This window comes from Eulemur rufifrons, chromosome 2 (assembly GCF_041146395.1).
Source record: "Eulemur rufifrons isolate Redbay chromosome 2, OSU_ERuf_1, whole genome shotgun sequence".
Lineage (NCBI taxonomy): Eukaryota > Metazoa > Chordata > Mammalia > Primates > Lemuridae > Eulemur > Eulemur rufifrons.
The window spans coordinates 124,724,416-124,749,877 of record NC_090984.1 but is presented as its reverse complement, the minus strand read 5'-3'; the positions used below and the strand labels follow the sequence as shown (position 1 = coordinate 124,749,877).

Here is a 25,462-nt window from a genome sequence, read left to right as displayed (position 1 = left end):
TCGGCTTTAACAGCAGCAGCGGCAGGTTTGCGTGTCTCGCGTCTCTGTAGGAGCCCGCCTCTCGTGGGGTCGCGGTGCTCAATGGCTCCAGCGACACTGTTGGCATTGCCTGTGTTTCTGTCTCCTCCAGTGTACGGTAAGCCCGTTCTACCGTCGGGTTCGACATCTCCATCGCCGTTACCCTTTCTTCACGGGTCGCTGTCCGTGGGCGCATCGCAGCCTCAGCCGTCTTCGGAGTGTCCCGAGAAAGAGCCAGAGCCGGACGGCCCCGCCCCCCCCGCAGATGGCGGCACCGTGGAGAGCCTGCCGCGGCCGCTCAGCCCCACCAAGCTCACGCCCATCGTGCACTCCCCGCTGCGCTACCAGAGCGACGCCGACCTGGAGGCCCTCCGCAGGAAGCTGGCCAACGCGCCCCGGCCCCTGAAGAAGCGCAGCTCCATCACGGAGCCCGAGGGCCCCGGCGGGCCCAACATCCAGAAGCTGCTGTACCAGCGTTTCAACACCCTGGCTGGCGGCATGGAGGGCACCCCTTTCTACCAGCCCAGCCCCTCACAGGACTTCATGGGCACCTTGGCCGACGTGGACAATGGCAATACCAATGCCAATGGCAACCTGGAGGAGCCCACCCCTGGCCAGTCCACAGCCCCACTCCCTGACGAGCCTGCCCCTTCGTCAGATGCCAACGACAATGAGTTACCGTCCCCTGAGCCAGAGAAGCTCATCTGTCCCCAAACTACCCACCAAACCGCAGAGCCTGCAGAGGACAATAACAACAACGTGGCCACAGTCCCTTCCACAGAACAGGTCCCAAGTCCTGTGGCTGAGGCACCATCCCCAGGGGAAGAGCAAGTTCCTCCACCATCTCTTCCCCTTGTCCACCCTCCTGCAGCCTCCACGGTGGGTGTCCTTGCTAGACCAGCACAGGCCTTCCTGGTCATCGCGCAGCCATGACCTCTGGGACACTTCCCTTGTGTCAGGCTGTGCTGGGAGCAATAGGAGCCCGGAATGTCCCTGTCCCAGACCCCTGAGTTGGGCCCAGTGGGGGCAACAGACAGTCACATGTCACACAGACAGCTACGGCCCAAAGGAGCCTTTCCCAGGCGACTAGTCAGGGAGCTCTAGGCTTTCCTGTGGAAGGGGAGGCAGAGAAGAACCATCTAGACGGAGGGCCCTGGTGGGAGGTCAGTGTTGATGGAGCAGAGAGTGAGTCTTCAACGAGGTCCTCTCCGCTGGGGTCTGGTGCCTGTGGAATGTCGGTAGGAACAAGCTGCCGCCTCCCTGGGGCTGGCACCAGGTTCAGCAGCTTGGCAGTCACGTTCCACACTGCTTCCCTCGGGGAATGGCTGGCAGCCCGGACAGCCTTGGTCCCTGTGAGTACAAGCCAGGGGCTCCGCCCGGCCGGTGCTCTCCTGCGGAGCAAGCTTTGGGCGGCAGTGGGCACTGGTGGCCGGGCCCTCCCTTAGGGTGGCCACCCAGGTGCTGGCGCTGCTGCTCCAGGGGCTGCTCTCGTAGAGCCCCTCCCTTAGGCTTCAGCTCCTGCCGCACCTTCCCACCCAGGGCTTGCTGCTTGGGCTCTCCTCGCCTTGGGGGGTCGCCTTTAGACTGACAGCGTGCTTCATCCTCGTTCCCAACAGAGCAAACGGACCAACCTGAAGAAGCCCAACTCCGAGCGGACAGGGCACGGTCTGAGAGTCCAATTTAACCCCCTGGCGCTGCTCCTAGATGCTTCTCTGGAGGGAGAGTTTGACCTGGTGCAACGGGTCATCTACGAGGTGAGCTGCGGCGGCCCACCACTGCGTGTGCTGGAGGGGCCGGGCGAGGCGCTCACGTGCCGTGTGTTTTAGGTGGAAGATCCCAGCAAGCCCAACGATGAAGGCATCACCCCCCTGCACAACGCCGTCTGTGCCGGCCACCACCACATCGTGAAGTTCCTGCTGGACTTCGGGGTCAACGTGAACGCTGCCGACAGTGACGGATGGTGAGGCCCCCGTGGGAGTGGGGTTGAGAGGTTCACTTTCCCTACTTGCCAAATGGAAGACATGCGTGTTCTAGACAGTTTGGAAGTATGGAAGAGAGAGAGCAAGAACACCTGTCATTTCATCCCTGAGAGGCACCTGGTGTCAGCGTCCCTTTGCAGCCTTTCCTTTCGCCACCTTGTTAGGGACGTAGCTGTGCCTGTGTTGTGTGTGTGCCCAGTTGTTAACACTGTGGCCCGAGCATTCTGCCAGTCAGTTTTCTTCTCTTCATACATTGTGTATGAAACGTGTGAACTCTGTGTTCCATATGAACAGGAACCTCAGCGATTCCCTTTTGTCGGACACCGAGCTGGTGTTTTTCTTTTCTTCTCGCCCTCAGGAACAGGGCCCCCTGCTCCCCCGCAGGGGTTATTCTGAACTTCCAGACAGCTGTCATTCTGCTGTATTAGAGTTGTGGTAAAGTACATGTAAAATTTTACCATGGTAGTCACATTTAAATACACATTGCAGTGTGTTATGTACATGTATGTTACTATGTGATGAACATCTATTTACAGGCCATTTCTTATTACGTGTCCCCTTTTTGCAAAAATTTATGTGTGATCCAAAACAACTTGTTAGTAGAAATCATGCCATTCAGACTACACAGAAGTGGCCGGGCGCGGTGGCTCACGACTGTAATCCTGGCACCCTGGGAGGCTGAGGCAGGAGGATCGCTTGAGCTCAGGAGTTTGAGACCAGCCTGAGCAAGAGCAAGACCCCGTCTCTACAAAAAATAGAAACATCAGCCAGGTGTGGTGGTGCACACCTGCAGTCTCAGCTGCTCGGGAGGCTGAGGCAGGAGGATCCCGTGAGCCCAGGAGTTGGAGGTTGCAGTGAGCTGCGATCTCGCCCGTGAAGAAACTGCACTCTGGCCCAGCCTGGGCAAGAGCAGGCCATCTCAAAAAAAAAAAACAAACCCCACAGAAGCTTGCGTGGCACACAAGCACAGCACCCTCCGGGAGCGTTCCTCAGAGGGTCGCGTCACACAGGGGCAGGCAGCCTGGGCGGCGCCAGGCCCACACCGTCACACCCACTCTGCTTCCAGGACGCCGCTGCACTGTGCCGCTTCCTGTAACAGCGTCCACCTCTGCAAACAGCTGGTGGAGAGCGGCGCCGCCATCTTTGCCTCCACCATCAGTGACATCGAAACTGCAGCGGACAAGTGTGAGGAGATGGAGGAGGGCTACATTCAGTGCTCACAGTTCCTGTACGGTATGGAGGGCCCGGAGCGGGCGGCGGTTTCTCCCTGGGGCTGCAGTGATGCTGTGGACCATGGTGCTGCCACGGCAACGGCCACACGGGGCCAGGGAGAGGCCTGGAGTCCGACTTGAGCACAGCATTCCTGAGCAGCTCGTGCTCATTCCTGAAGCCACGTTTGGAATCCACGTTGTTAGGATTCTGTGGTGGATTGCCAAGAAAACACACGTGGGCTGGCTGTGCGTTGCAGAGATGTTGCCCCTTAGACAGGAGCCGGCCGGCGTCTTGTCTGTACACTTGACGCTGGGAAGTGTCCTTCCCTGTGGTGGCCTGAGGGCTCGGCTGGTCCCCAGAACCACTTACTGAGGTAGGCTTATGTCTTAATTAGGCTGCTTATCCAGGGTCAGATTTTCCAAGAACTGGAACATCTTCTCTGTTCTGAGGGTTAAACAGTCACAAGGCATTTGTTCCACGGGTACCCTGAGAACCTGCTATGTGCCCCGCCCTACATTAGATCCTGGGGATAAAGTGACAAACAGCAGGGCGATGCTCTCCTCTCCCCAAGCTCCCACAGACAGCCAGGCAGCAAGCTCGTGAGGCTGGGGAGACACAAGAGCCCGGGGGCAGACTGCAGTCGCGGTGGCATCTAGAGTGGGAGAGGCTCCCTGGCGCTCACCACAGCTGGCCCTTGCTCGGGACTCACGAGGAGCCGTGAGCTCAGCGTCGTGGTTCAGTTGTGTGTGGCTGGGTCGCTGCCATCCAAGAGCAGGGCATATTTTGGAAGTTGGTTCTAAACGTGAGTTATGGGTTTCACTGTTAAGAAATGCCTTTTAGGCCGGGCGCGGTGGCTCACGCCTGTGATCCTGGCACTCTGGGAGGCCGAGGCGGGAGGATCGCTCGAGGTCAGTAGTTCTAGACGAGCCTGAGCAAGAGCGAGACCCTGTCCCTATTTTTTTAAAAAAAAAATTTACAAAAAAAAAAAAAATGCCATTTAGAACAACCCCTTTGCCTCTGGGCTCAGGAGCTCAGTAGCACTGTCTTGCGGGACAGAGGGTGAACACGTTGAGCCAGGGAGCACCGTTGAGCCAGGGAGCACCATGGTCTTGGGGAGGCGGCAGGAGGTGGAGCCCTGGTCTCTAACAGTTTCTCCCCTCGGTCACCTCGACCGCCGGCCGCCTCCCAGCATCAGCACGTCCGCCCCATTCCGTGAGCCGCCCCTCCCTGAGGCCTGACCTTTGTCCTCTGGTCCCAGGGGTGCAGGAGAAGCTGGGTGTGATGAACAAAGGCGTGGTGTACGCTCTGTGGGACTACGAGGCCCAGAACAGTGACGAGCTGTCCTTCCACGAGGGCGATGCCCTCACCATCCTGAGGCGCAAGGACGAAAGCGAGACCGAGTGGTGGTGGGCTCGCCTCGGGGACCGGGAGGGCTACGTGCCCAAAAACCTGCTGGGGGTAAGCACGCCGAGCCGTCTCTGTAGCATGGGGACCAGGGCAGGGACTGCCTCTCCACGCCTCAGTGCCCCCTGCCCCTGCGCAGGCGAGAGCCTGCTTTGCAGAGTTGGCAGGAGGCTCACGCAGAACCTCGGGGGGTCCCGGGATGGGGACCGCACTGCGGGAGCTACCGGGGCACTGGGGCACTGGTCGTGCAGATACCGAGACCTCAGCCAGCAGCTAGTCTCACCCCACCCAGAACTTCCCCAGTCCAGGATTCTCCGTAGCCCAGAGCGCACTGGATGGCCTCGGGGGCGGGAGCTTGCAGGGCGCCAGCTCTGTGCCGCCTCTGCCCTGGCTCCCGCGTGCCTCGGTGGTGCCGGCAGATGCTCCTTGTCCATCCAGCCACTTTCCCTGGACTCCTGGCATCTGCCGGGTGCTGAGGCCAACAGCAGAGACACCGCCCACGAGGACCTTCCGTCCCCAAGGGCCTGCAGACAAACAGGTCTTTAGCTGGTAGGAAGTGCTGTGAGAGAAACAGGATATTCTGGGGTGGGGGCACCCTTCAAAAGGGGGGCTAGGGCGGCCCAGAACGAAGAGGTGACAGCTGAGGTTAGGCCCGGGGGAGGAACGAGCCTCGTGGCCAGGGGGGGGGAAGGGCTGCGCGACTCCGCTCGGCGCCGTCCCCTCATCCTGCCACATCTCGTTGCCCCCAGCTGTACCCACGGATCAAGCCCCGACAGCGAACACTCGCCTGAGCGTCCCTTCGAGCACCGCGTGGTCTTGCCAGCTACTAGGAGCCCCTGAGAGCGGATCCTGTCTCCCCAGGAAAGCTGGAGCTAGAGGCGGTTTTAACGGTGCTCACCTAGCAGACAGCGTCCGCAATGTGAATCCCGCAGTTCCGGGGAGGCCCCTTCTCCAGTGCGCCGTGACTGGGAGAGGTACTTCTGCCCCCACGAGGACTGGATTTTGCCAATTACTGTAAACCCAAATAAACACCCAGCTTTCAAAACACCACCCCTGTTGCCACTAAGCCCGATGATTAATGACCCCCCTGTTGGTGGCCAGTGAGGACAAAAGCTCTTACTGTCTTGGCCCCAAGGCTGTCCCTCATCTCTGATGTCACCACAGCAGTGAAACCTGCCCCCGGCGACAGCCCTGCCCTCCTGCTCCTGAAGGTTGGATGCCACCGCCCTTCTCACCCCCACCGTGATTCCTCCTGTCATCACCAAAGGAGCCCTGTATGGAAACGTCTGTGCTGCCCGGTGTGTGTGTCCCTCAGTGACCACCCCGTGTGGCCACTTTGGGATGTTCCACGTCCTGTTCTGGTGTTGGTCTAGGTCACCCTAAGGTGGCTGGTGCCCGCCTGGTGCTGCGGCTGGACTTCTGTGCCACAGGCCCCTAAGACCACGTGACACAGCCCGGAGCCCCTCGGCACACCTCCTGAGTGCAGCCAGACGCCAGGGAGGGCAGAGAGCTGGCCCCTCCCCCGCTGGGACAGTCACCTTTGCCCTAGTTCCAGCCCCAGGGCAAAGGAGGGCGTCGCCGAGGTATGAGTTATCCGTACAGGCTTTTTATAGACCAAAAGTATTTTTTGACTAGACCATTCAAAACTACCAGAACCATGTTGGAGATGTTTTTTTCTCTTCATTAAAATGCAGGCCTTTAGGGCTTATTTTCATGTATGAGTCGCGTGTATAATTTATGTGTAGACGTGTGTCTGGAGATCGTGACAGCGCTGCCGCCCGTCCCCACTGAGCACTGCCTGCACCGTGGGGTGCCGAGACCTGAGCGCCCTGGCGGAGCGGCCGCGGCAGGGGTGTGGCCGCCGCTGAGGCCGTGTAGCTGTGCACAATAAACCGGTGTCTCACCCCAGTGGCTGCGAGTCTTGTGTTCTAGAGCTCTGGCACGAGGGCACAGGCGACCTGGACACAGGAAGAAGCCGCCTCATCTGTATGTTCAAAATAGGTTTTAATCATAAGCTTTATGTACAAACTGCTGTACAGTCATTTTAATAAAGTGAAATAGTGAAAAGTACAAAAAACAAACCCAGCGCCTTCCCCGCAGTGAAAGAGCAAAGGATGTTCATAGCCCGAAATTAGTGACAAGGTGGACAGTCCTGAACCGGGCGAAGGCGAGTGCTGTCACCAGGCTGCGGAGGCCGGAGCCAGCACTGCCCACGCTGGTTCTGGGGACGAATTAATGCACATTGCTGGGCCAGAACCTTCTAGCAGGCCTGGGAGCTCAAAAACATGGGATAGATTATGCTAAAAATAGTTTGGTAGTAGTGTAGCTCAGTCTCTCCCACTCGTAATTAACAAGATAATACACAAATTCTAAAACGTGAAGCTGTTTAAAGCGTTACTAAACTGTGTCCATATTGCACTAGGTAAGTGAATACCTCTGTCTCTCCAAACACGCGAATTGCATGGCCCAGCACAAGATGAAGCCCCGCGGTGCACAGGGGGTGGGTTCCGCCGTTCCAGGCGCCTCAGTCCCCGTGCCCAGACGTACCGCAAGCTCAGCTCACACGTGAAGTCACTGGTCCCGAGATTCATAGAGGAGCTTAGCAGCCTGCAGGGTGACCAGAAATAAACAGAAGACGATGGGTCCCATGCCTGGTCGGAGCCAACCCCGCGTGCGCTTCAGGGGAGCTGGGTGGGCGGGCACAGGGCAGGAGGCAGACGGACCTTTCTCTGAAAAGCTGCTTGTGCTCTAAGCACAAGGGCCACAGTACCTTGTGCATGGCCACCAGCCACGCGGCCGCCTGTCTCCGGCTGGCGTTCGCGTCCTCCCCGGCTGTCAGCTGCAGCTGGGCCACGCCCTCGGCCCCCGGCACGGTGTACTGCAGACACATGCCCGTGGCACGCATGTTGCCTCCTGGAGGAAGGGGACAAGGTAAGAAGGCCCACGGGGGACCCCAAGTGCCAGGACGGGTGGGGCCCAGGTGCCTCCCTGACCTCGTGCTGCTCTAGGGAACAGCCTGGCGGTGAGGGTCAGTGCTAAGGAGCACCCATGAACTTGGTCCCTCCGTGCCTCTCTGATGGGAGACCCAGGTTCACAGAGGGTAGGAAAGGGACCAAGACGCCTGGCCCCAGGCCCTCCATGGCCGGGGACACGTTGAACCACATCACCGAGAGCCGCGTGAGAGGCCTTGTTCTCAGCTAATCCAGAAACTGCTGAGCTTCCCTGGCCCGTGTGGGGATTCCTGCCTTCCGAGAACCCCCCCACACAAGGCCGGCTCCCCTCGAAGCACCAGTCACACCCATCTGCATCCAGGGCTGGCAGGAGCGTAGAGGCCACGTCAAGAGTGCCCTGGCCACTGGCAGACAGGCCAAGCAAACACTCGTGTCAGAGCTGGCCTCTCACCTGGAGGTCAGAGGCCTCAACTGTCCCACTGCTGAGCACCTAGGCCAAAGCGGGGATCGTTGGTACCGGTAGGGGCCTCACACCAGGAAAACACCACCGCACCCTAGTCATGGGCTGTTCCCCCCGACCTGACATGGCCCAGAAACACCCTGTGTTGGGGGATCGGCCTACTGGGATGAAGCCCCTATCTCTGGGCCATGGCCAGCTGCTCCCATGACAACGACTCAATTCTAGCACCTGCTCCAAGAAACCACTCACGGAACAGAACAGATCTGTGGGGCTGAGCCTCATGGTGAACTTGACCTACAGCTTTTTAAAGATTTTAGAGAAAAAGGGGTCTCACTGTGTTGCCCAGCCTGGAGTACGGTGGCCTAATCACAGCTCACTGCACCCTCAAACTCCTGGGCTCAAGCAATCCTGAGTAGCTGGGACTACAGGTGCCACCATAAGTGACTACAGCTCTTCTACTCATGACTTTCAGAGGAAAACTCCATTTTGAGCAATGATCTACCCTCAGGAGGTTCCTTCAGTCAGACACGGATCTCCGAATCAAACTGAGGGCCCGGCTCTCCCAGCAGTGGGTGGAGGGTGCCAAGCCTGCAGGCGGGCACACCAGCCGCGCTCACTCGGGAAGGGGCATGACCAGCTGTAAAGTGCTGTGCCCGGGCAGGCCACTAAGCCACGCTGTCTTGAGCCATGTTCTGTTTTAAAGCCCAGAGACCCCTGGAAACCTTGCCTGTCAGGCTGAGGCCCCCACTAGGCTGCTTTGGGAGCGCCCACCTGTGCTCTGGAGCAGGCGGACCCTGGCTCTGCTCCCACCTGCTTTTGTGAATGAAGTTTTACCAGATCACAGCCATGGCCATCTGTCCCCTGTGGTCTGTGGCTGCCTCCAAGCTTCGTGATAGCGTGCGTGGCCAGCAAAGATTTACTATCTGGCCCTGGACAGAACAAGCGCCAGCCCCCTCTCCAGAGGGCCCAGGCTGGCAGGTGGCCCCTCGGGCTGCCTTCAGCTCAGGGCACTGTTCCCACTGTCCCCACCCCGACGCGAAGACAAGGTTCCAGGCTCCTAAGGCCAGAAAACACTGGGCAGAGCAGGCTCACTGCACCCCCAAATGTGCCGTGAAGGGTGCACAGTGCCAGAGTCGGGGAGACAACGTGGCCACCGGCCCCTGCCGCACCCTGGGCCGACCGCAGCACGTCGGGCTCCCAGGGAGGCGCCGGGCAGAGCGGGCACCGGGCTGGGCAAGCACCTCCAGACCCCGCCCTACACCAGGGCTCTCCCCACAGCCTCCCCAGTGCCGCGTGCACCCTGTGCTCAGGGCACAGAGGCAGCGAGACCCTGGCCCGGCCCTCTCACCTCATCGTTCGGGAGGACGAGACACAAGTGCTGAGAGAGTCTGAGGGTCCCAAGAGGCCCCCGGGCAGCGCTGAGCGGTGCCCGCGCCCCAGCCTGCTCTGGGCAGACGCTGACAGGAGCCTGTCAACTAGCGGGTAACGTTCCCCGCCCCCAACGCCCACAGAACTGAGCAGACGTATTTTCTTCTGCTAGGACAGGGGTCCCCCACCTTTTTGGCACCAGGGACCAGTTTCATGGAAGACAACTTTCCCACAGACTGGGGGGTGGGGGGATGGTTTCGGGGTGACTCAGGCGCATCACATTTACTGTGCAGTCTCTCTGCTCACGACGATCTGCATTTGCAGCCGCTCCCCAGCGCTGGCGTCACCACCCTGCTCCACCCCGATCATCAGGCATCAGCTTCTCACCGGGAGCCGCGACCTAGACCCCTGGCACGCGCCGCAGTTTACAGCAGGGCTCACGCTGGGTGAGAATCCAGCGCCACTGATCCGACAGGAGGGGCGCTCAGGCGGTGACGGTGACGAGCGACCTGAGAGGCTGTGAATGCAGATGGAGCTTCCCTCCCTGCTCACCTCCTGCTGTGCACCCGGTTCCTGACAGGGACCGTCCTCGCCCGGGGGTGGGGACCGCAGTGCCAGGATGTTTCCATTTAGGCTCTACAGACCCTCGGGTTGGACCCAACATCGCTCTCAAATCAACCAAAACAGTGACCGCGAGTTTCACAAAGAGCCCTGGCACGGATGCCCCGGGGACAGAGCGGCGAGCGGAGGGCAGGGCTGACCTTCAGAGGCCGGCAGGCTCCGCCCGAGGCCGGTGTAGGCGCGAATGTCTCTTTCTACGGCAAGAAGGCGGCGGGCGGCGCAGAGAGGAGCAGTCAGAGCCAGTGAGAGAACGGAAGGCAGACGCGTTAGGTCACGGCGAGTCCCAGCGGCTCCCGGACCAGGAACGCGAACGCCGCGGCAGCGCGGTTAGTCGCAAAGCTCCAGGCTAGGCTAAGTGCTCTACGGGCTCACAAGGAAACGCACACAGAATTGAGTCTGCACGGGCCCGGCAGGCAGAGCCAGTGACAGTGGGGCTGAAGTGCTGGTTCCCCAACAGCCGTCACTCCGGACCTTTCTGGGAATCTTGGTTATTGCTTTGTCCCTGGGCTGAGTCCAGCAGGAAATGGAGTGACACATCAGAGCATTCGGGCAAAGGGCAGTCACCACGACATGCTTGGCTAGCTGTCCTCCTCGTCACAGTGAAGCCCCCACCCCCCCGGCAGGCTCCAAGGCCCCCACCTAGACACGAGCCCCACCGGAGAGGAGGGGCCGGCCGTCGTGGAGACACGCTGCCGTCACCCACGTGCGGCACCAAACCCCTGCTATGGAGGACAGGGCAGCAGTTACCTGCTGGAGGAAAGCCGTCCGTGAGGAGCTGCACGGCTGAAACGTGTGCAATCTCGATCTCATAGTGGCCGTCTCCGTCCAGAAACAAGTATCTACATCAAGCAGAAGTTTCCAAGTCACGTTACACTTTCGCGCCGGTGAGGTCCACAGTCCGTGACAACTTGTCCCGCGCCAAGTAGGGTTCAGGCTCTTACCTCTGGTTGTTGGAAAGACGACAAACCATGGTTTCAGATTTCTCTGAGTTTCCAAAAGTTACGAGGAAGGTGGCTCCTTGGGACACAAAAACAAACGTGAGAACAGGACCTGCTTGTTTCCCACGCAGCCTGCCCCGGCCGAGCGCCACACACGGAGATGCACACACGGACGGAACGAAAACAAGAAACACACACGGCTCTGTTCTAAGGACCCTTCAGCTGCGCAGGACGGGCCGAGGGGCCGAGGACGTGACACGAAGGAGCAGCTCTATGTGACGGGCTCTGCTTGCTCACAGAGCTCCTAGAAATGGTTTTCCGTCTTTCAAACCAAGTGCTCGGGGGAATTCCTCACAACGGCCCAGGAGGAAGAACAATGAGCCGCCACCCGCACCTTGTAAGAGCTGACAGGCCGGACCAGACGGCAGACGGCAGACGGAAGGGAAAACAAAACCCGCAAGGCCAGATCCCGCCGGGAGGCCACTACGGAGCCGAAGGCCGGGCTGCCCAAGGTCCCCGGCGGAGCTCGGGGAATGGCAGCGGCTCAGTTCCCAGAGGGGGGCGACCCTGGCCCTCTGGAGGGCTCCTTTCTCCCAGGCTGTGACCCCCGAGACGGCACAGAACCGCGCTGTGCATGGTGCTACTAGCGGGAGTCTCTGGACCTCTTCTCCGGGGCCACAGCCGCAAGACTCGACCGCCAGGGCCAGAGCTCCCGCCGGGGACAGTGCTGCCTGGGCCAGGGCGTCCCCTTGCGCCTGACACGCCCAGCAGAGTCAGGACCAGGGTTTCAGATGACATTTCCATCTCTGAAGAGTGGGCTCCACCACTGCTGCCACGTGAATCCAGACGGAAAGAGGAGGGAGGGAGGGGACGTCCAAGGAAAAGGGGAACAGCCCTCTTCACAGCCCACGGCTTGGACAGCCGCGAAGGAGCGCGAGTCACCTCACGGGAAATGCTGGGGACGCTCCGGGCCGCTTACCACTCAGGAGCACTTTGAGCTGCTTGTCGTAGAACTCGGCCTCCTTGTGGGACACCAGGGCGCACTCGGCACACTGCCGCACGGGGTCCACGAAGCACATGCGCCGCAGGGACACCTTCTGGCTGCAGCACCTGTCGCAGAAGCACTTCCCGCAGCGGCGACAGTGGTGCTGGGCGAGTGGCCAGAGGACGGGCAGTGAGGAGAGGGCAAGCTCCCCAGACCACCCCGAAGTGCGCCGAGGCCAGCCCCGGGCCACTGCCGACACCGGCCTGAGAGGGCCACCTCCACGAGGGCCCAGCGGGTCCGGGCACACGGCAGGGCTCTGCCTCCCCGGGCAATGGCAAGACCCACTTCCCATCCCTCAGCCGCCCACGCCGCGGCTGTGCGCAGGGTGCGTGTCAGGACCCGCCTCTCTGGGGGCAGCACCCGTCTGGGCAGCAGCCCGCAGGGGGTGGCACCTCACAGGGTCACATGAGCCCTTAAGCTGCACTCCTGGGATCAGGGCCAGTCGCTTCCCACTGAGTCTTTTAGGCCACTGAACCGGGGCGTTGCTTACATTCAAAACAAGCCCCACAATAGCCGTCCCCTCACAGAGGAACTGGCCTCTCCCCAGAAAGGGGCCCCACCGAGTCGGTCCCCCCACGGCCCCCACTCCGTGGCCTCGGCTCACCTTTCTGGTGATAAAGTCGAATTTGGCATCACACTGCATACATCTGGGACACTGGGAGGGAAGATGGCAAAGTTTCACAGTCCGGCTCGTGGGTGACACTGCTGAGGCAGGGCCGGGACACTGGCCTCTCCTCCCGCACCCCCGCACCCCCGCACCGCGCCGTGGCAGGCCGGTTCCTGGCGCAGCGGCGCCACCCAGGCACCCCCGCACCCCCAGCACACGCGCCCGGGGCACCAGGTGTGGCCGAGTCCCGCCGGGCAGGGAGGAGGCGCTAGTTTGACCCTCCCGCCGCGGGCGCGTCCCCCGCTGCCGGTCCTTCCGCGCGGGGCCGTGGGCCGAGTCCTGTTCTAGACCCAGAGATGAGCAGCGAGAATCGCTACCCCAGGCAGGACGCGTGACCAGCCGCCTGCCGCAGAAGGAACACGCCGGCCACCTGCCGCGCGGGGCGGGGCTCCGGGTCTGAGCGGCGGCCACGCGGCGAGGCGGCGCCTTAGGAAGCGGCTGAAGCGGAACGTGGGGATGGCGGGGCGCCACGTGGGCAGGGCGGGGCCTGGGACGCGTGAAGACGCTTCCTGAGACGGGACGGGGAAAGGCTCCGAGACCCGCAGCCCCGGAGACCCGCAGCCCGGGGCTCGCGAGGCCGGACTCTCCCGGCAAAGGGGGTTCTAGGCGCGCAGGATGGGCGCGCGCAGAGCGAGGAGCCGCAGGTGGCCGGGCTCAGGGCAGATGGGAATTCAGGACCTGGGGACCGGGCAGAGGGGCGCGGGGCTCACCCCCGCCAGGTGGTCACCAAACAGACCTGGAGCCACGTGGCCAGCACCGCTGCCCTGGGGACACGTCGTGAACAGAAGGGACAGGAACCCGGCCCTGCCAGAGCTTGCCTTCCTGCCCTGCCGAGCGCCCTCAGGACAGCGGCAGAGGTGACCGTTCTCCGGGCTGTTTGTGCTGAGTTTGAATCACACTGGAAGTTTCCTCAGCTGCCTCCGGTCAAACCTCAGAATTACACTTGGAATTGCCTAAGGGCTGCTCAGAGGGCAGCTGGTAACAACGCCCAGAGCAGAAAACGAGGTCCACTCTGAGCACAGCCCAGGGCCACTGAAACCTAGGGGACAAGTATGATGTCCCCAAATACCCTGGACCTCAAACCCTGTGGCCACCTGTGGGGCGCCGTAAGGGTGGCTGTGACCCTAAGGAAGTACTTTCTTCTTGAAGCCGAGAGCGGCCGCTGTGGAGGAGCGGGCGGGCCTGGCGGGGGTGTCTGGCTCACCCCACACCTGCGGGCTCGACCCAAGCTGGTCGAGGACAGTCACCTCCTTTATGAATTGTTTAAAATAAACTCCCGCTGCCTGGACGTACGGAGCACACAACCCCAGCTGGGGCAGAGCGGCCGGCTCCAGGCTGGCAGGGAAGCTCGTGGGCCTCAGGCGGAACCAGGGACGAGGGGACGCCGACAGCAGGCCCCTGAGGATGGCCCTCTTCAGGGCTGCTCGCTTCAGATAGTCCGATGTCCAGGTGCACGTGGAAGTGAAATCGATCAAGTCAGAAATGAAACAAATTTAAAATGCTCGCTAAACTCCCACTGCTTCACTTGACTAGCCAAAAATAATGCTCACGGTCGCGCTGGGCACATCTTGCAAGCACCCCACAGTCTTGCCCACGTGGTGCCCTGAGACCGCGTCCTGGTGGGACTGAGGCCCATCCAGGCCCTGCTGCTGGAGCCACCACCTGCCCTGAGCTCTCACCCTCACCAGGGGTCCTCACTGAAGAGGTGAGCCCGCCGTGGGCAGCCTCGGCCCCGTGGACAACTTGGAAGAACCAGCCCGGCCTCTGAGCCCCCACGGGACTCATCACAGCCCACCTTCTCGAATCAGCCCCAGGTCAGAGCGCTGCCCAGCCAGCTTTCCGCTCGTGCCTGTCCACTGCCCAGCCTGCTCCGGGAACCGACCTGCAGACCCAGGAAGCCGTCGAGCCCAGCTTTGCCCATTCCGCTCAGAACAACAAGCCGGATGCATTCCCCACTTGGGCGGGGCTTCCCAGCACAAACCCCCGGGACCGCAGAGCACCGCTCCGCGCACCTCGCTCGCAGCACCCAAGGCTCGGAACTCCCCAGCTCGACCCGGAAGGCTCCGTCCCGAACTCGCCACCTCCCGCTCACCCTGGATGGCAGGAGGGGCCCCGAAGCGAGCTTGGAGCACAGGGTTAGGGTGACACCACCAGTGACGGACCCTCTGCCTTCTATCGCTCCGTCCTTGGCGTGGCGTTAGGAGCCTCCTGACACCCAGTCCACCTGGAAGATGCTGAGGCTGGCTCTGAAGGAATCCCCGTGGCTGCGTGTCCTTCAGGTAGAGTGAAGGATACTTTCGCCATGACCATGGCGACCCCTGCGCTTGACGAGTGGTTACACACCTGTTCCTAAGCCGCAGGTGTGGTGCCGCCCTGCCCACCCCGCCCGCCCCGCCCTGCAGCACGCAGGGGCCGAGGAACCGGGCCTGACCTCCCTCAACTCCGGTTCCTTCGTCCGGAGGGCGAGCAAAAGACCTTCCTCTTCTGGGGCTTTTTAAGAACTAAACAAGGCTGGTCTGATGGCAGTGGGTTATCAGAACTTATTAACATTCGTGTCACTAAAGTGGGTATTCAACCCCCCACTGCTAAATTTGACTGGGTTTCAAAAATATAAAAAATAAATTAAGAAAAATAGAAAAAAAACTAAATAAGAAGGTGCCAGAGAGGTGGGCGTGGCATTGCGGGGCTGCCACTTGGCATCACGGGCACATCCCACCGAGGTCACCGCTTTCGGAGACTCCCGAGTCGGGGTGTCGGCCGCGGTGAGGGGCAGGTGGTGACCTGGAAACAGTGGGGGTTAAGTGAGCCGGCAGGTGCTGGATGTGGTCTCCAAGGCGCTGGCTTTTGCTTCTGACGACTGAGGACTCAGCTGAACTTAGCTGAAGTAAGAATCACTCGTCCATGTTCAAGGCACAATAATCCTCAGAGGAAACAGAAGAGATTTTCCCTCCACTAAGAGCTTCCTTTCCCTTCCAGTGGGAGGGAGGGGAGTCGGACGAGACCAGAAATGACTTTAGGAGCATAAACTGAGGGCCTAACGTCTCAAAAAGGAGAGAGGATGAGAAATGGCCACGGGATCACCAAAGCAGACGGAAGGGCTCGGCCTCTTCTCCGACACAAGAGTCAGGTCAAACCTCACCTGCAGGGACAGACGGCCGCGCCGGTGCCGGCAGGAGACCGACGAGGCCCAGCGCTCGGTGTCTCGGTGGGAAAGCTGTTTCTGGACACAAATGTAACTGTTCCGCCAGCAACTCTGGGACAGCTGGGGCCAATTCCCACGACTGACGAACCCGGCCGTGCCCGCAGCAGGGGCCGCCACTGGGTCGAGTGGGGGCAGAGACGGCACAGAGCGACAGCTAATGCCACGGTGTCGTCACCGTCTCGGTCCTGACCATCGTCTCTGGTCAGCCACAGCACACTCAGTCCAGGGGCCAGCCGGGGCACTGGGCCACCTCCGCCTCCCACGGCGCTCTCACTGCCCCCCCTCCTGAGACACCAGCTCACGGGCGCGGGAGCTCTCCCTGCTCCGCACACCCCCTCCGGGCCGCAGCCTCCACCTGCAGACCCGGGAGACGCTGGCACGGAGGAGCTGCCCAGGACGTGAGGCCACCGTCACCTACTGCCCTCACTGTCCCTGTGTGCCCGGCACCAGGCTGGCCCCACGTGCTCCACAGAAGTCCTGCAGACGAAATTCATGTCACTGGGTAAGCGCAGTCCTGGCGCCAAATAAGATACGTTAAGATGCTAAAATGGAGAAGAAGAAAAGAAAAGAAAAACTGAAGAAATATAGAAATGAAGACATAAAAGGAAAAAAAAGAAAAACAACGAAGGTCACATCAGGTGCTAAGTGCCCATTCTTCGCAGCCCACAAAACAGAGCCCAGTGGTACCAAGACTCTGCAGATGCTTCTGGAAGGCGTCCTCTGGGATCCACAGCCAAGCGTGCCCTTCATTGCGGGAGGACAGGTGTCCAGGCTGTGGGCCACACCAGGGGCTCTTCAGATACATCGTGCGGGAGGACAGGCGCCCATCCCCGCTGTGCCCCACACGGCCGCTGCCCCCGCACCGGGCGCGGAGCCTAAGCTGTTGAGATCCCATGACTAACGTTTTCTCGTTTCCTCTTTGCTCTTAAGCTGCTTTCTGGACTCGGAAGCCAGGCCCAGCCCACCCAGCCTTCTGGAACTGTCTGCAGAGTCCAGCTGGCAGCTCGGGCAGGGCTCTCCCGCGCCGGTGCTGCTTCCAGCCCTGCCCCTGCCCTCCAGCGCTGTCCCTCTGGAACGCGCTGCGGTGACAGGGCCCTGCCTCTGTGCCCTCTTCCCCGACCCCAGACGTCTGCCGGCCACAGAATCTCCTGGCATCTGCTGGAGGAAGCTCCACGGTGGAGCTAACCTGTGAGGAGCAAGAGCAGGAAGGCCGCGAGCACCGGCCTCTCCGCGGCTGGGCGACCCTGGGACAGGCTGCTTCTCACGCCTGCTGTGAGATCTGCGCTCACCTGCGACACCTAAGACCACGCTTAGACCTTAAGTTTACTCCCTTAAAAATATAAGTGATCCAGGCCGGGCGCGGTAGCTCACGCCTGTAATCCTAGCTCTCTGGGAGGCCGAGGCGGGTGGATCGCTCGAGGTCAGGAGTTCGAGACCAGCCTGAGCAAGAGCGAGACCCCATCTCTACTAAAAATAGAAAGACATTATATGGACAACTAAAAATCTATATAGAAAAAATTAGCCGGGCATGGTGGCGCATGCCTGTAGTCCCAGCTACTCGGGAGGCTGAGGCAGTAGGATCGCTTAAGCCGAGGAGTCTGAGGTTGCTGTGAGCTAGGCTGACGCCACGGCACTCACTCTAGCCTGGGCAACAAAGTGAGACTCTGTCTCAACCAAAAAAAAAAAAAAAAATATAAGTGATCCAGAAACTTTTTAGTACTCTAAATAACCAATGAGCTTGTTTGGGAAATTGACAGATTTTTTTTTTTTTTTAAACAAGGTAATTTCCTGTTAATAATACCGGTGAAAAAAATTTTTTTAAATTATGAACAGAGCAATTTAATATGAAAAGCAAATAAGGAAATAGAGCAGGGGGTGAGGATATACCAGTAAAGTCACTGCCAACTAACTAATTCCTCCTCAGAAAGCCAAGCGTCGCCAGAAGGAAAGCGAGACCACTGGGGACACCAGGCTCCGGCGGCTGCTCCTCCAACGGGCCTGGTGGCTCTCGGGTGTTCCCTGCAACAGCTGTTTGAGGAGCCACAGAGGACTCGCCGAAGCCCACACCCAAGCGCGATTCACCCATCCCCACCCTGCTAGCCCAGGGTGTCTGAAATGCCAGCCTCAGACGATGTCACATCAGACCCACGTGTGTCACCCTGGGGTGGGTGGGGCAAACCCAAACCAGCACGATCCCCAGGGAGCTGGGACCTGCAAGAGCAGACCCAACAAAACAGGTCTTAAAACGTTCGCTGAGGGCCACTAGGCGTGAGGGACGGGCTGTGACAAACACAGAGCCAGGGAGGATGAGGCAGAGTCGACTTGGGCGGTGGCCCTAATGAGACCCATCTGCTGGGGCTGGACAGAAAAGCGCCAGGGACAGACACTGCCCGCCCAGACAGACAGGACGGAGTGTCCCCGTGAAGCAGATCACTGAGGCGGCCCCAGCCCGGGCCTCCCGGGGCCCCCTGCGCTCACGCCCACAGGATTCCTCCTGCCACCGTCCAGGGCGCAGCCCAGACCGGGGGAGGAAGCGGAGCGGAAGGAGCTGTCTGCAGCGGCCAGGAGGAGGGGCAGCTCCCTGTGCAACTGCCATCTTCCCCGGCTGCCCCGCCCAGAGTCAGAGCCCTGGGCGCTGGGCCACTCCTCACCGTCCCCAGCTGACTCCCACCACCCTGACAGAGAAGGCCGAGCTAGACGCTGTCAGCTGAGCGCCCGCCCGGTGGGTGACTCAGTGGGTGACTCGGTGGCTACGAGCTATAGAAGAACGAGAAAGGGCCTCGGGGGCGGGCGCGGCTCAAAGCACTCCCGAGGTCGAGGTTGGGGGGTGCACCCGCACTCAGGCTGGGCAGGTGGGAGCCCTGCAGGCAGAGGGCATCTGACAGCTCAGGAATTCGAGCGTCTCCACCCTCACGCTCAATATAATCTGAAAACACAGTTTGGAGAGTTTAAATGGATATTCAAAAAAAGTTACCATAAAAAGAACAAAGTTTTAGGACGCGAGCCTGCCCTCCCTTTGAGGCCAGAGTGACAAGAGTCGGCCCCCACCCGTCCTCTGTCAGCGCGCAGACAGAACCTGCCCTGCTGGCTGCGCCGGCTCCCACGGTCGGCTACTTCTCGGGTTCCTCACGGGGGACAGCAAAACTCCCACAAATGTAAAAGGAGCCCGTGGCAAAGATTTAACTCGCTAATTAACGAGGGAACAACATGATGTTAAAACGCTTCAAAGGAGAGTCCACAGAGCAGACACGTTCAGGTCACGAGGAATGAAAGATGAGTTTGGCAATAAAGTCGGCTTCTCTCACAAGGACCACGGTGGTGACAGGACGAGGACGAGGGTGCGGGGGGACATCAACCGCCCCCCTGGAGGACAAAGTCACCTGCATCTCTAGGACCAGGATCATTGGTACTGCCATCAGCTTTCTACGGTTTACAGAAGTGTCAGACAGCTCCAAGGTGACGAAAGGCGCGACGCTGTAGAAAATGACGCCCTGAGAGGGACATGCTAGAAGTTGGACACCAGGAATCCCTTTCTGTGGTGGCTGTTCCAAAGTTACAGTGGTTCCTAACATGAGAAAAAGCTCTTAGCCAGCCACGAGGACCCTTGAGAAGCCGTCCTGTGTCCCTGGCAGTGTTTTGTGGAGGTCTGCTGGCCCCCAGGGCACCTGGCACGCTCTGGCAGCCCTCTGCCACCTCATGAGGGTGAGCTTTACCCGAACCCTGTGACCCCCAAAACAACTGCGAAGTCCCGCCCTTAGCGTTCTGGGAAAGTGTTCTGCCCAGAACCACCCTGCCCGTATGACCTAGATAGGATCACAGATCGCCCACGTACCCACAACAAAGCCCTCCAAGTTCCCATTCTTTGCCTCATAAAACACTGGCTGAACCGCTTGTCCCCACCGGCCAACTGGGGCACAGTGCTGTGGGTCTGAGTGCAGCTGGCCGAGGTGCAGCTTCTCACAGTCCCTCAGGCCCCCGAAGTGACCCAGCCCAGCCTCCGGGCTGACCTGAGGGCTCTCTGCCCTGCCAACCGCTAGGACAGAAAGAAACTCCTCCCTGCCCGGCCGCTGAGCCGCCGCAGCAGCCCTCAGCAGTGCTCTGACGCAAGGTCTCTCCCCACCTGGGTCCGGCTTGGTTTTTATTCCACACACTTGTGCTCTCTCCTCCCTGGCTCTGCAGCTACAGAGTATCTGAGCGTCAGAATGACAGCACAGATACATGACGACTTGCTGTGGTCATGGGTCATACCCAGTGCCACGGACAGGAAGAAAGGGGGAGGGTGCAAGCCTGCTTGGGCTTTCAGGATAAAACTCAAGATCTCGGGCTGCTTGTGACAAGCCCTTAGGGCCGCGTGCTTGGACAGCCCACCCCAAGCCCGCTTCCTGGCCCGTGGATAAGGCGATGGCAGTGGGACAAGCCCAGAGATCATTCGAGGCTGCGTTGGCACCACAAGCACCTACACCCAAACTGGTGAGGCACGAAACTTCACACGCCCGCCTCTGCCTCCCTTGCCGACAAGCTCCAGACTTCGTCCTCTCCATGTTTATGACAGGAACGATTCTCAAGTAGCTCTGGGTCACAAGCTCCTTGAGAATCCGAGAGCTGCAGACCAGCTCGCTGGAGAAGGATGTGTGCGCTCACACTCCCGATGTTGGCACGACATCTTAAAGGAATAACCCGCAAGCCCAAAGTGACACTGCACAGGGCCAGGCACCTGGTAAGTGCTCGGTACATGCGTGATGGGCCAATGACACTGATCAGCACACAGCCACCAAGGGGGTGCTGAGGACCGTGGGTAGCCAATTCTCCTCCACCCACTCGAGACCGCAAACCCATTTCTCCACAATTGGTTATTGCAAGTTTGAGCCTCCTCCCCACGCACGATTACCTCTGTGTCCCTTCAGCCGCAGCCAGCAGAGAGCAGCACCAAGTGTCAGGTGACTGTCGCGGTGAGAGCTACAGCAGCTAGAGCCAGACTTCGTTCCACACCTCCCGGCCCAAAAGTTCCTCCAGAACACCCACTGCCCTCGGGAATTTCTGGACTGCAGGTCCGAGCCTCAGTGAGACTCAAAATGCAAACTTCAGAGAAGAAAGTCCGTCCTCACCTGTTTCCCCTCCCCAAAGCCCACCTGATTCCAGGACCTTCCTCAGCTGCTCAGGTCACCTAATCATGATTCAAACAGGGACGTTCTGGGGGACGCCCCGCCGTCACGCAACTTGGGAGTGCTCCTCCGACACGAGGGGCGCCACACTGACGCAGCACTTCAGCCCAGCTCTGTCAGGAGTTCCAGAGAATTCCTGGACGGCCTGGCCAGCCGGCAGCGCTCCACACCCCTCACGCTCAGGGCCTCGACAGGCCGCAAAGAAAGGCACCTGACGCAGAGAACACGTGGAACGACTGCTCCAGCTAATACGACCCGGGCTCTGGGAGAGGGTCGGAGGGAAGCACAGCGGGCAGCTGAAGAGTCGGGACCGTAAACACAGTGCCGTGTGCAGGAGGGAACCGCACCCAGGTCTCGATCTCCCACACAGTCCACACGGCTCACACGGATATGCGGGATTTCATGGGGGTACACCATAAATACATACAATTTTCCCTTGTCAAAAAAAATTTTTTTAAAGATTTCATGGAAGGATGATCAGGAAAAAAATGTCTAAGAAGTGTCCTTAGGGGACAATAATGGAAAAAGGTGAGAAATACGGGCCTAGACCGTAGAGCGGTGGTCCCCAACCTTGTTGGCACCAGGGACCCGTTTCATGGAAGACAATTTTTCCACAGATGGCACAAGGGGGAATGTTTCGGGGTGATTCAAGCGCATCACAAAGTCCTCTCTGCCAATGATAATCTGCATTTGCAGCCACTCCCCGGCGCTGGCATCACCGCCTCAGCTCCACCCCAGACCAACAGGCATTAGGTTCTCATAGGGAGCCGCAACCTAGACCCTCGCACGCCCTGTTTACAGCAGGGTGCGCGCTCCTGTGAGAATCTAACGCCCTGCTGATCAGACAGGTGGTGGTGCGGGTGATGGGGAGTGGCTGTAAATACAGGTGAAGCTCCCACCCAGCTCTAGCTCGCTGCTCACCTCCTGCTGTGCCGCCCGGGGGACGGGGGCGGGGCCTAGCAGGCCACTGACCAGTTCCAGTCCACGGCCCCAAGGTTGGGGACTGCAGCTCTAGAGGGCACCCTCCAGCTGTAGCTCCATGCACTGTAGGTGCTGAGAGGAACACTCCCCAACGACCCACAAATTCCTACAAAGTCCGTCCTGGCCCCCAGAGGCTCTGCGCTCCCCGCACCTGCCTCCACTCAACCTCTGTCAGCTCCTGCCTGTTTCGACTTCTTGAACCTGTCCCGACACCTGCTCGGTTCCCTCACTGCGTGAATGAACTCAGTCTGTAAAACGTGTTTATTTAAATCTATGAGAGTCATGTTATTACCTTTCTAAAATCACTTTTCACTCTAATGTTTTTTATTTTGGTAAAATACTCAAAGTTCACCACCTTAACCACTTTAAGCACCCAGTTCCGCAGTACTGAACATACAGCGTTACACTTAATTACCCTTCACCGCACCGCCGAGGAGACGCAGGAAAGGTGCGTGGCTAGTTCAGAGAGAACATGCCCAGACTGAAACTGCGGGAAGTGAGTCTCGCACCTGGGAAGGTGCAGGACGCGCACCTCCCGCTCCCGTCCGGAAAGCCCTGCTCAAACCCGGGACCCCGCAGACGCCCCTTGCCCCACCAGGGCGGAGGGGCCAGAGGAACGATTCTGGGGAACCCGGGACAAGCCTGGGGGTGCTCCGGAAGCGACAGCCCAGGCCGGCTGGGGAAGGGGACCTCGGGGAGGCGGCTGGGGCGGGACGCCGGCGGGAGTCGGGAAGCCCGGGCAGGCAGGCGCGGCGGCCGGGGGCCCGGGGAGGCCGGGCAGGGCCCGGGCCGGGGCAGGGGCGGGCGGCCACGTACCTCCTTGTCCGGGACCCACTGCGGCTCCTCCAGGCCGAACGGGCTCCCGAAGGCGCGGTGCTCAGGCACCATGCGCAGCCCGCTGGGGGAGCGCACCAGCTTCTTGGCGTCGCGCCGCGCGGCCACCCCCGAGGACATGACGGCGCTTCAGCCTCTCGCCAGCTGCCCCGCACCCGGGCCCCTCACCCAGCGGGGTGGTGCCGCCTGCCCCGCCCCGCCCCGCCCCGTCCCGCGCGTGGCTGACAGCGCCGGCGCCCAATCGGCAAGCTTTCCCCGGAGCGAGGACCAATCGCAGCTCCGACTCCGCCCCATTCGGCCCTCTCCAATACGTGCAAGGGCACGGCCCCCGCCACCCTGCAGTCGATCACCAATCGGCCGTGAGGGCCGGCCCGGAAACGCTCCACCCCTCTCGGAGCGATTGAGACTTTGGATTGGTCAGTTAGTTAGCCATATAGACGCCGCTTCGTCTCTGATTGGCGTAGCCGGAGCAGGGTGCCAGGCGCTCATTGGAAGAGGAGGCTGAGAGAGGCGGGACGGCGTGAAGACGAGTGAGGCGCGCGCAGGAGGTGAGAGCGGCGGTGCTGGCGGCCCCGGAGTGGCGGAGCAGGGCGGTGTCTAGGGTCCGCGCGGCTGTGGGCAGGGTGGAGGCCTGGCGAGGGTAGGAAGGGGACGGGGTCTTTACTGCCCCCGCTCCCGGCTACAAGCCCCCGCTCCCGGATTAGGACCCTGCGGGGAGCGGGCAGAAGGGACAGCGGAGCAAGGGCCCGACGGGCTGGGGAAGGCTCGGGCCGCCCCAGACAGAGACTGGGGTTCCGGGGAGTCGCGCGCGGGCCGACAGCCGGTGCTGATGCTGCGGCCCCACTCACCTAGCGGCGCATGATGTCAGCTCTCCCCGGAAATCGTGGCTTAGCTCGGTGCCAGGAGGACGCTGGTGTGTCTGGGGCCTGTCCCCTGCCTGCTGTGGGGCGCCCTCGCACAGGGGCGTGAGGACAGGGCACCCCAGTGGGGCTGTCCCTCAAGCCCCTGGGCCAGTGCCTGGGACATAGCAGGTGTCCACTGTTAAAGAAAAAAGCTATTCGGTGACATCCGTTAAGGCACAGTGGGGCAGACTTCACCAGGACCGTCGCGGCGGGTACGGGACCAGGGCAACAGGTTCTCGCAGCCGGGGAGAGACCGTGCTCAACGCCGAACACGGCGTGGGCAAGTGCGGTTTATAGCCAAGGAGCAGGGTGGGGGTCTCTGGATGGAAATTACTAAGAAAGAACAGCAGGGGTAGGGGGTTGTGGCTGAACTGACCTAACAGGATTCTGGCTGGAGGCAGCCGGGGGATCAGATCCCCTGGCCAGTGGGGAACCGGGTCAGACACCAGGGTGAGCAGATATGGAGTGGGGAGGGTTCATCGCTAAACTGAAACTGGATTTTACAAGGACATGCACATACGGGCCTAGAAGAAAGTTCAGGGGCTTGACTTGGTCAGGCAGGGAATCTGTCATCAGTCAGCAGTCACTCTGCGTCCAGGTACCGGCCAAGAGCTGGAGGTGTGGCAGCCGTGTGCCCTCAAGCAGCTGCTTGGCAGAACCCGCACCTGGCGGCCTGTTTGCACAGTCACACGGTGCAGGTGAAAGCAGACTGTGGATTTGCCTATTGGCCAGGGGGCTGGGTTTTGGGTGGTGCCTCGGATGTGTCAGGGTCCTCTGAGCACCAGCCCCCCAGGCTTCTTCCTGTCCTCAGGGTTTTGGAAACACACCCCTTCTCAGCCAGGTGGGGCCTGGCCTCTTCTCCTTTGACTACGTAGTGCATTTCCTGGAATTGATATTTTCTCTTTTTTAGTTGCTCTTTGTCCTCGGAAATGTGACTTCCTCACGCTGGCCAGCTCTGTCAGCAAGTTTGGAGCCAGTTAAAATCCCTCCTCCCCCTTGGCCTGTGCCTGGCCCAACAGGGCGGCTCCTCTCTGGCCTGGGCTGTTCCTGTCTGCCCCGTCCCCTGCTCCAGGTCAGAATGTGGGGCCAGCGCCCGCAAAGGACATGGTTAACGGGGCACAGTGGTGCCAGGGGCGCCCTTCCTTCCTGTCCCCGTGCCCTGCCCTCGGCCTGGAGCTCTATTGTCTCTTCTCTCCGTCTCAGCTTTGCCAGTGCCAGGCCTGACTGAGAATGTACGAATGCAAGTGACCTGGTTTCTGAGGCTTCAAAACCAGTATATCATTCAGGCCCATGTCACCTTCTTGCGTTGCAAGGGGACGCCTCAGAGTCCAGAGTGGCCTCATCTTCCGTCAGCTGAGTTGTAGCCGACAGTGCTGGGCCTCCCTAGAGGACATTAACCCTGACCTTGTGTTTCCAGGCATGCACTCTGCATCCCTGGCCGGGCTGTTTGGGGGAACACAGGCCCACTGGAAAGGTTTCTCATGACCCTGGGCTGAGTCCCTACACAGCCAGCCAAGGCTGGCAGGGAGAAAAGTGTTTCTCCACAGGCTGTAGAAGGAGCTCCCCTTCCCAGAGGGGCCACCCACATGCTGGCACGGCCTTCCTCCAGCCCTGCCAGACTGTCTTCCGGGACAGTCTTCTGTCGTGTGCTGAAACAGCTTGGTGGCCGCTGAGGCTCAGATTCCCTGAGCATCCTGCAGAATCCCAAGCTCACTTCT

At 60.4% G+C, this 25,462-nt stretch overlaps 2 protein-coding genes across 5 annotated transcripts in view; one reads left to right on the top strand and one right to left on the bottom strand.

The window, feature by feature from the left end:
- The window catches only part of PPP1R13B (protein phosphatase 1 regulatory subunit 13B), an 81,891-nt gene extending 75,372 nt beyond the window's left edge, over positions 1-6,519 (top strand). Inside the window, exons 13-19 of one of the 3 annotated variants that reach the window (XR_011235727.1) lie at positions 131-897; positions 1,635-1,772; positions 1,845-1,978; positions 3,064-3,230; positions 4,468-4,667; positions 5,363-5,587; positions 5,749-6,519. Coding sequence is in view for 2 of the 3 variants with exons in the window: in XM_069490555.1 (XP_069346656.1) it covers positions 131-897; positions 1,635-1,772; positions 1,845-1,978; positions 3,064-3,230; positions 4,468-4,667; positions 5,363-5,404 (1,448 nt within the window). In the remaining variant the exon portion in view is untranslated. Of the gene's footprint in view, positions 1-130; positions 898-1,634; positions 1,773-1,844; positions 1,979-3,063; positions 3,231-4,467; positions 4,668-5,362 lie in introns of all 3 variants that reach the window. The other 2 variants (XM_069490555.1, XM_069490571.1) reach the window with 2 other exon arrangements.
- A 117-nt stretch (positions 6,520-6,636) lies between these two features.
- Positions 6,637-23,021, bottom strand: ZFYVE21 (zinc finger FYVE-type containing 21). Of its 2 annotated transcripts, XM_069490656.1 has the most exons (8): positions 22,825-23,021; positions 12,601-12,651; positions 11,931-12,099; positions 10,955-11,030; positions 10,761-10,852; positions 10,154-10,207; positions 7,384-7,526; positions 6,637-7,220 (listed from the first exon to the last, which is right to left on the bottom strand). In XM_069490656.1, exons 1-8 carry the CDS (start codon positions 22,960-22,962, stop codon positions 7,185-7,187), a joined length of 759 nt encoding a protein of 252 aa, XP_069346757.1. In that variant the 5' UTR covers positions 22,963-23,021; the 3' UTR covers positions 6,637-7,184. The 2 variants fall into 2 exon arrangements, with proteins under 2 accessions (XP_069346757.1, XP_069346765.1); XM_069490664.1 differs by lacking the exon at positions 10,154-10,207 and having other exon boundaries at positions 6,639-7,220.
- Positions 23,022-25,462: the final 2,441 nt, after the last annotated feature.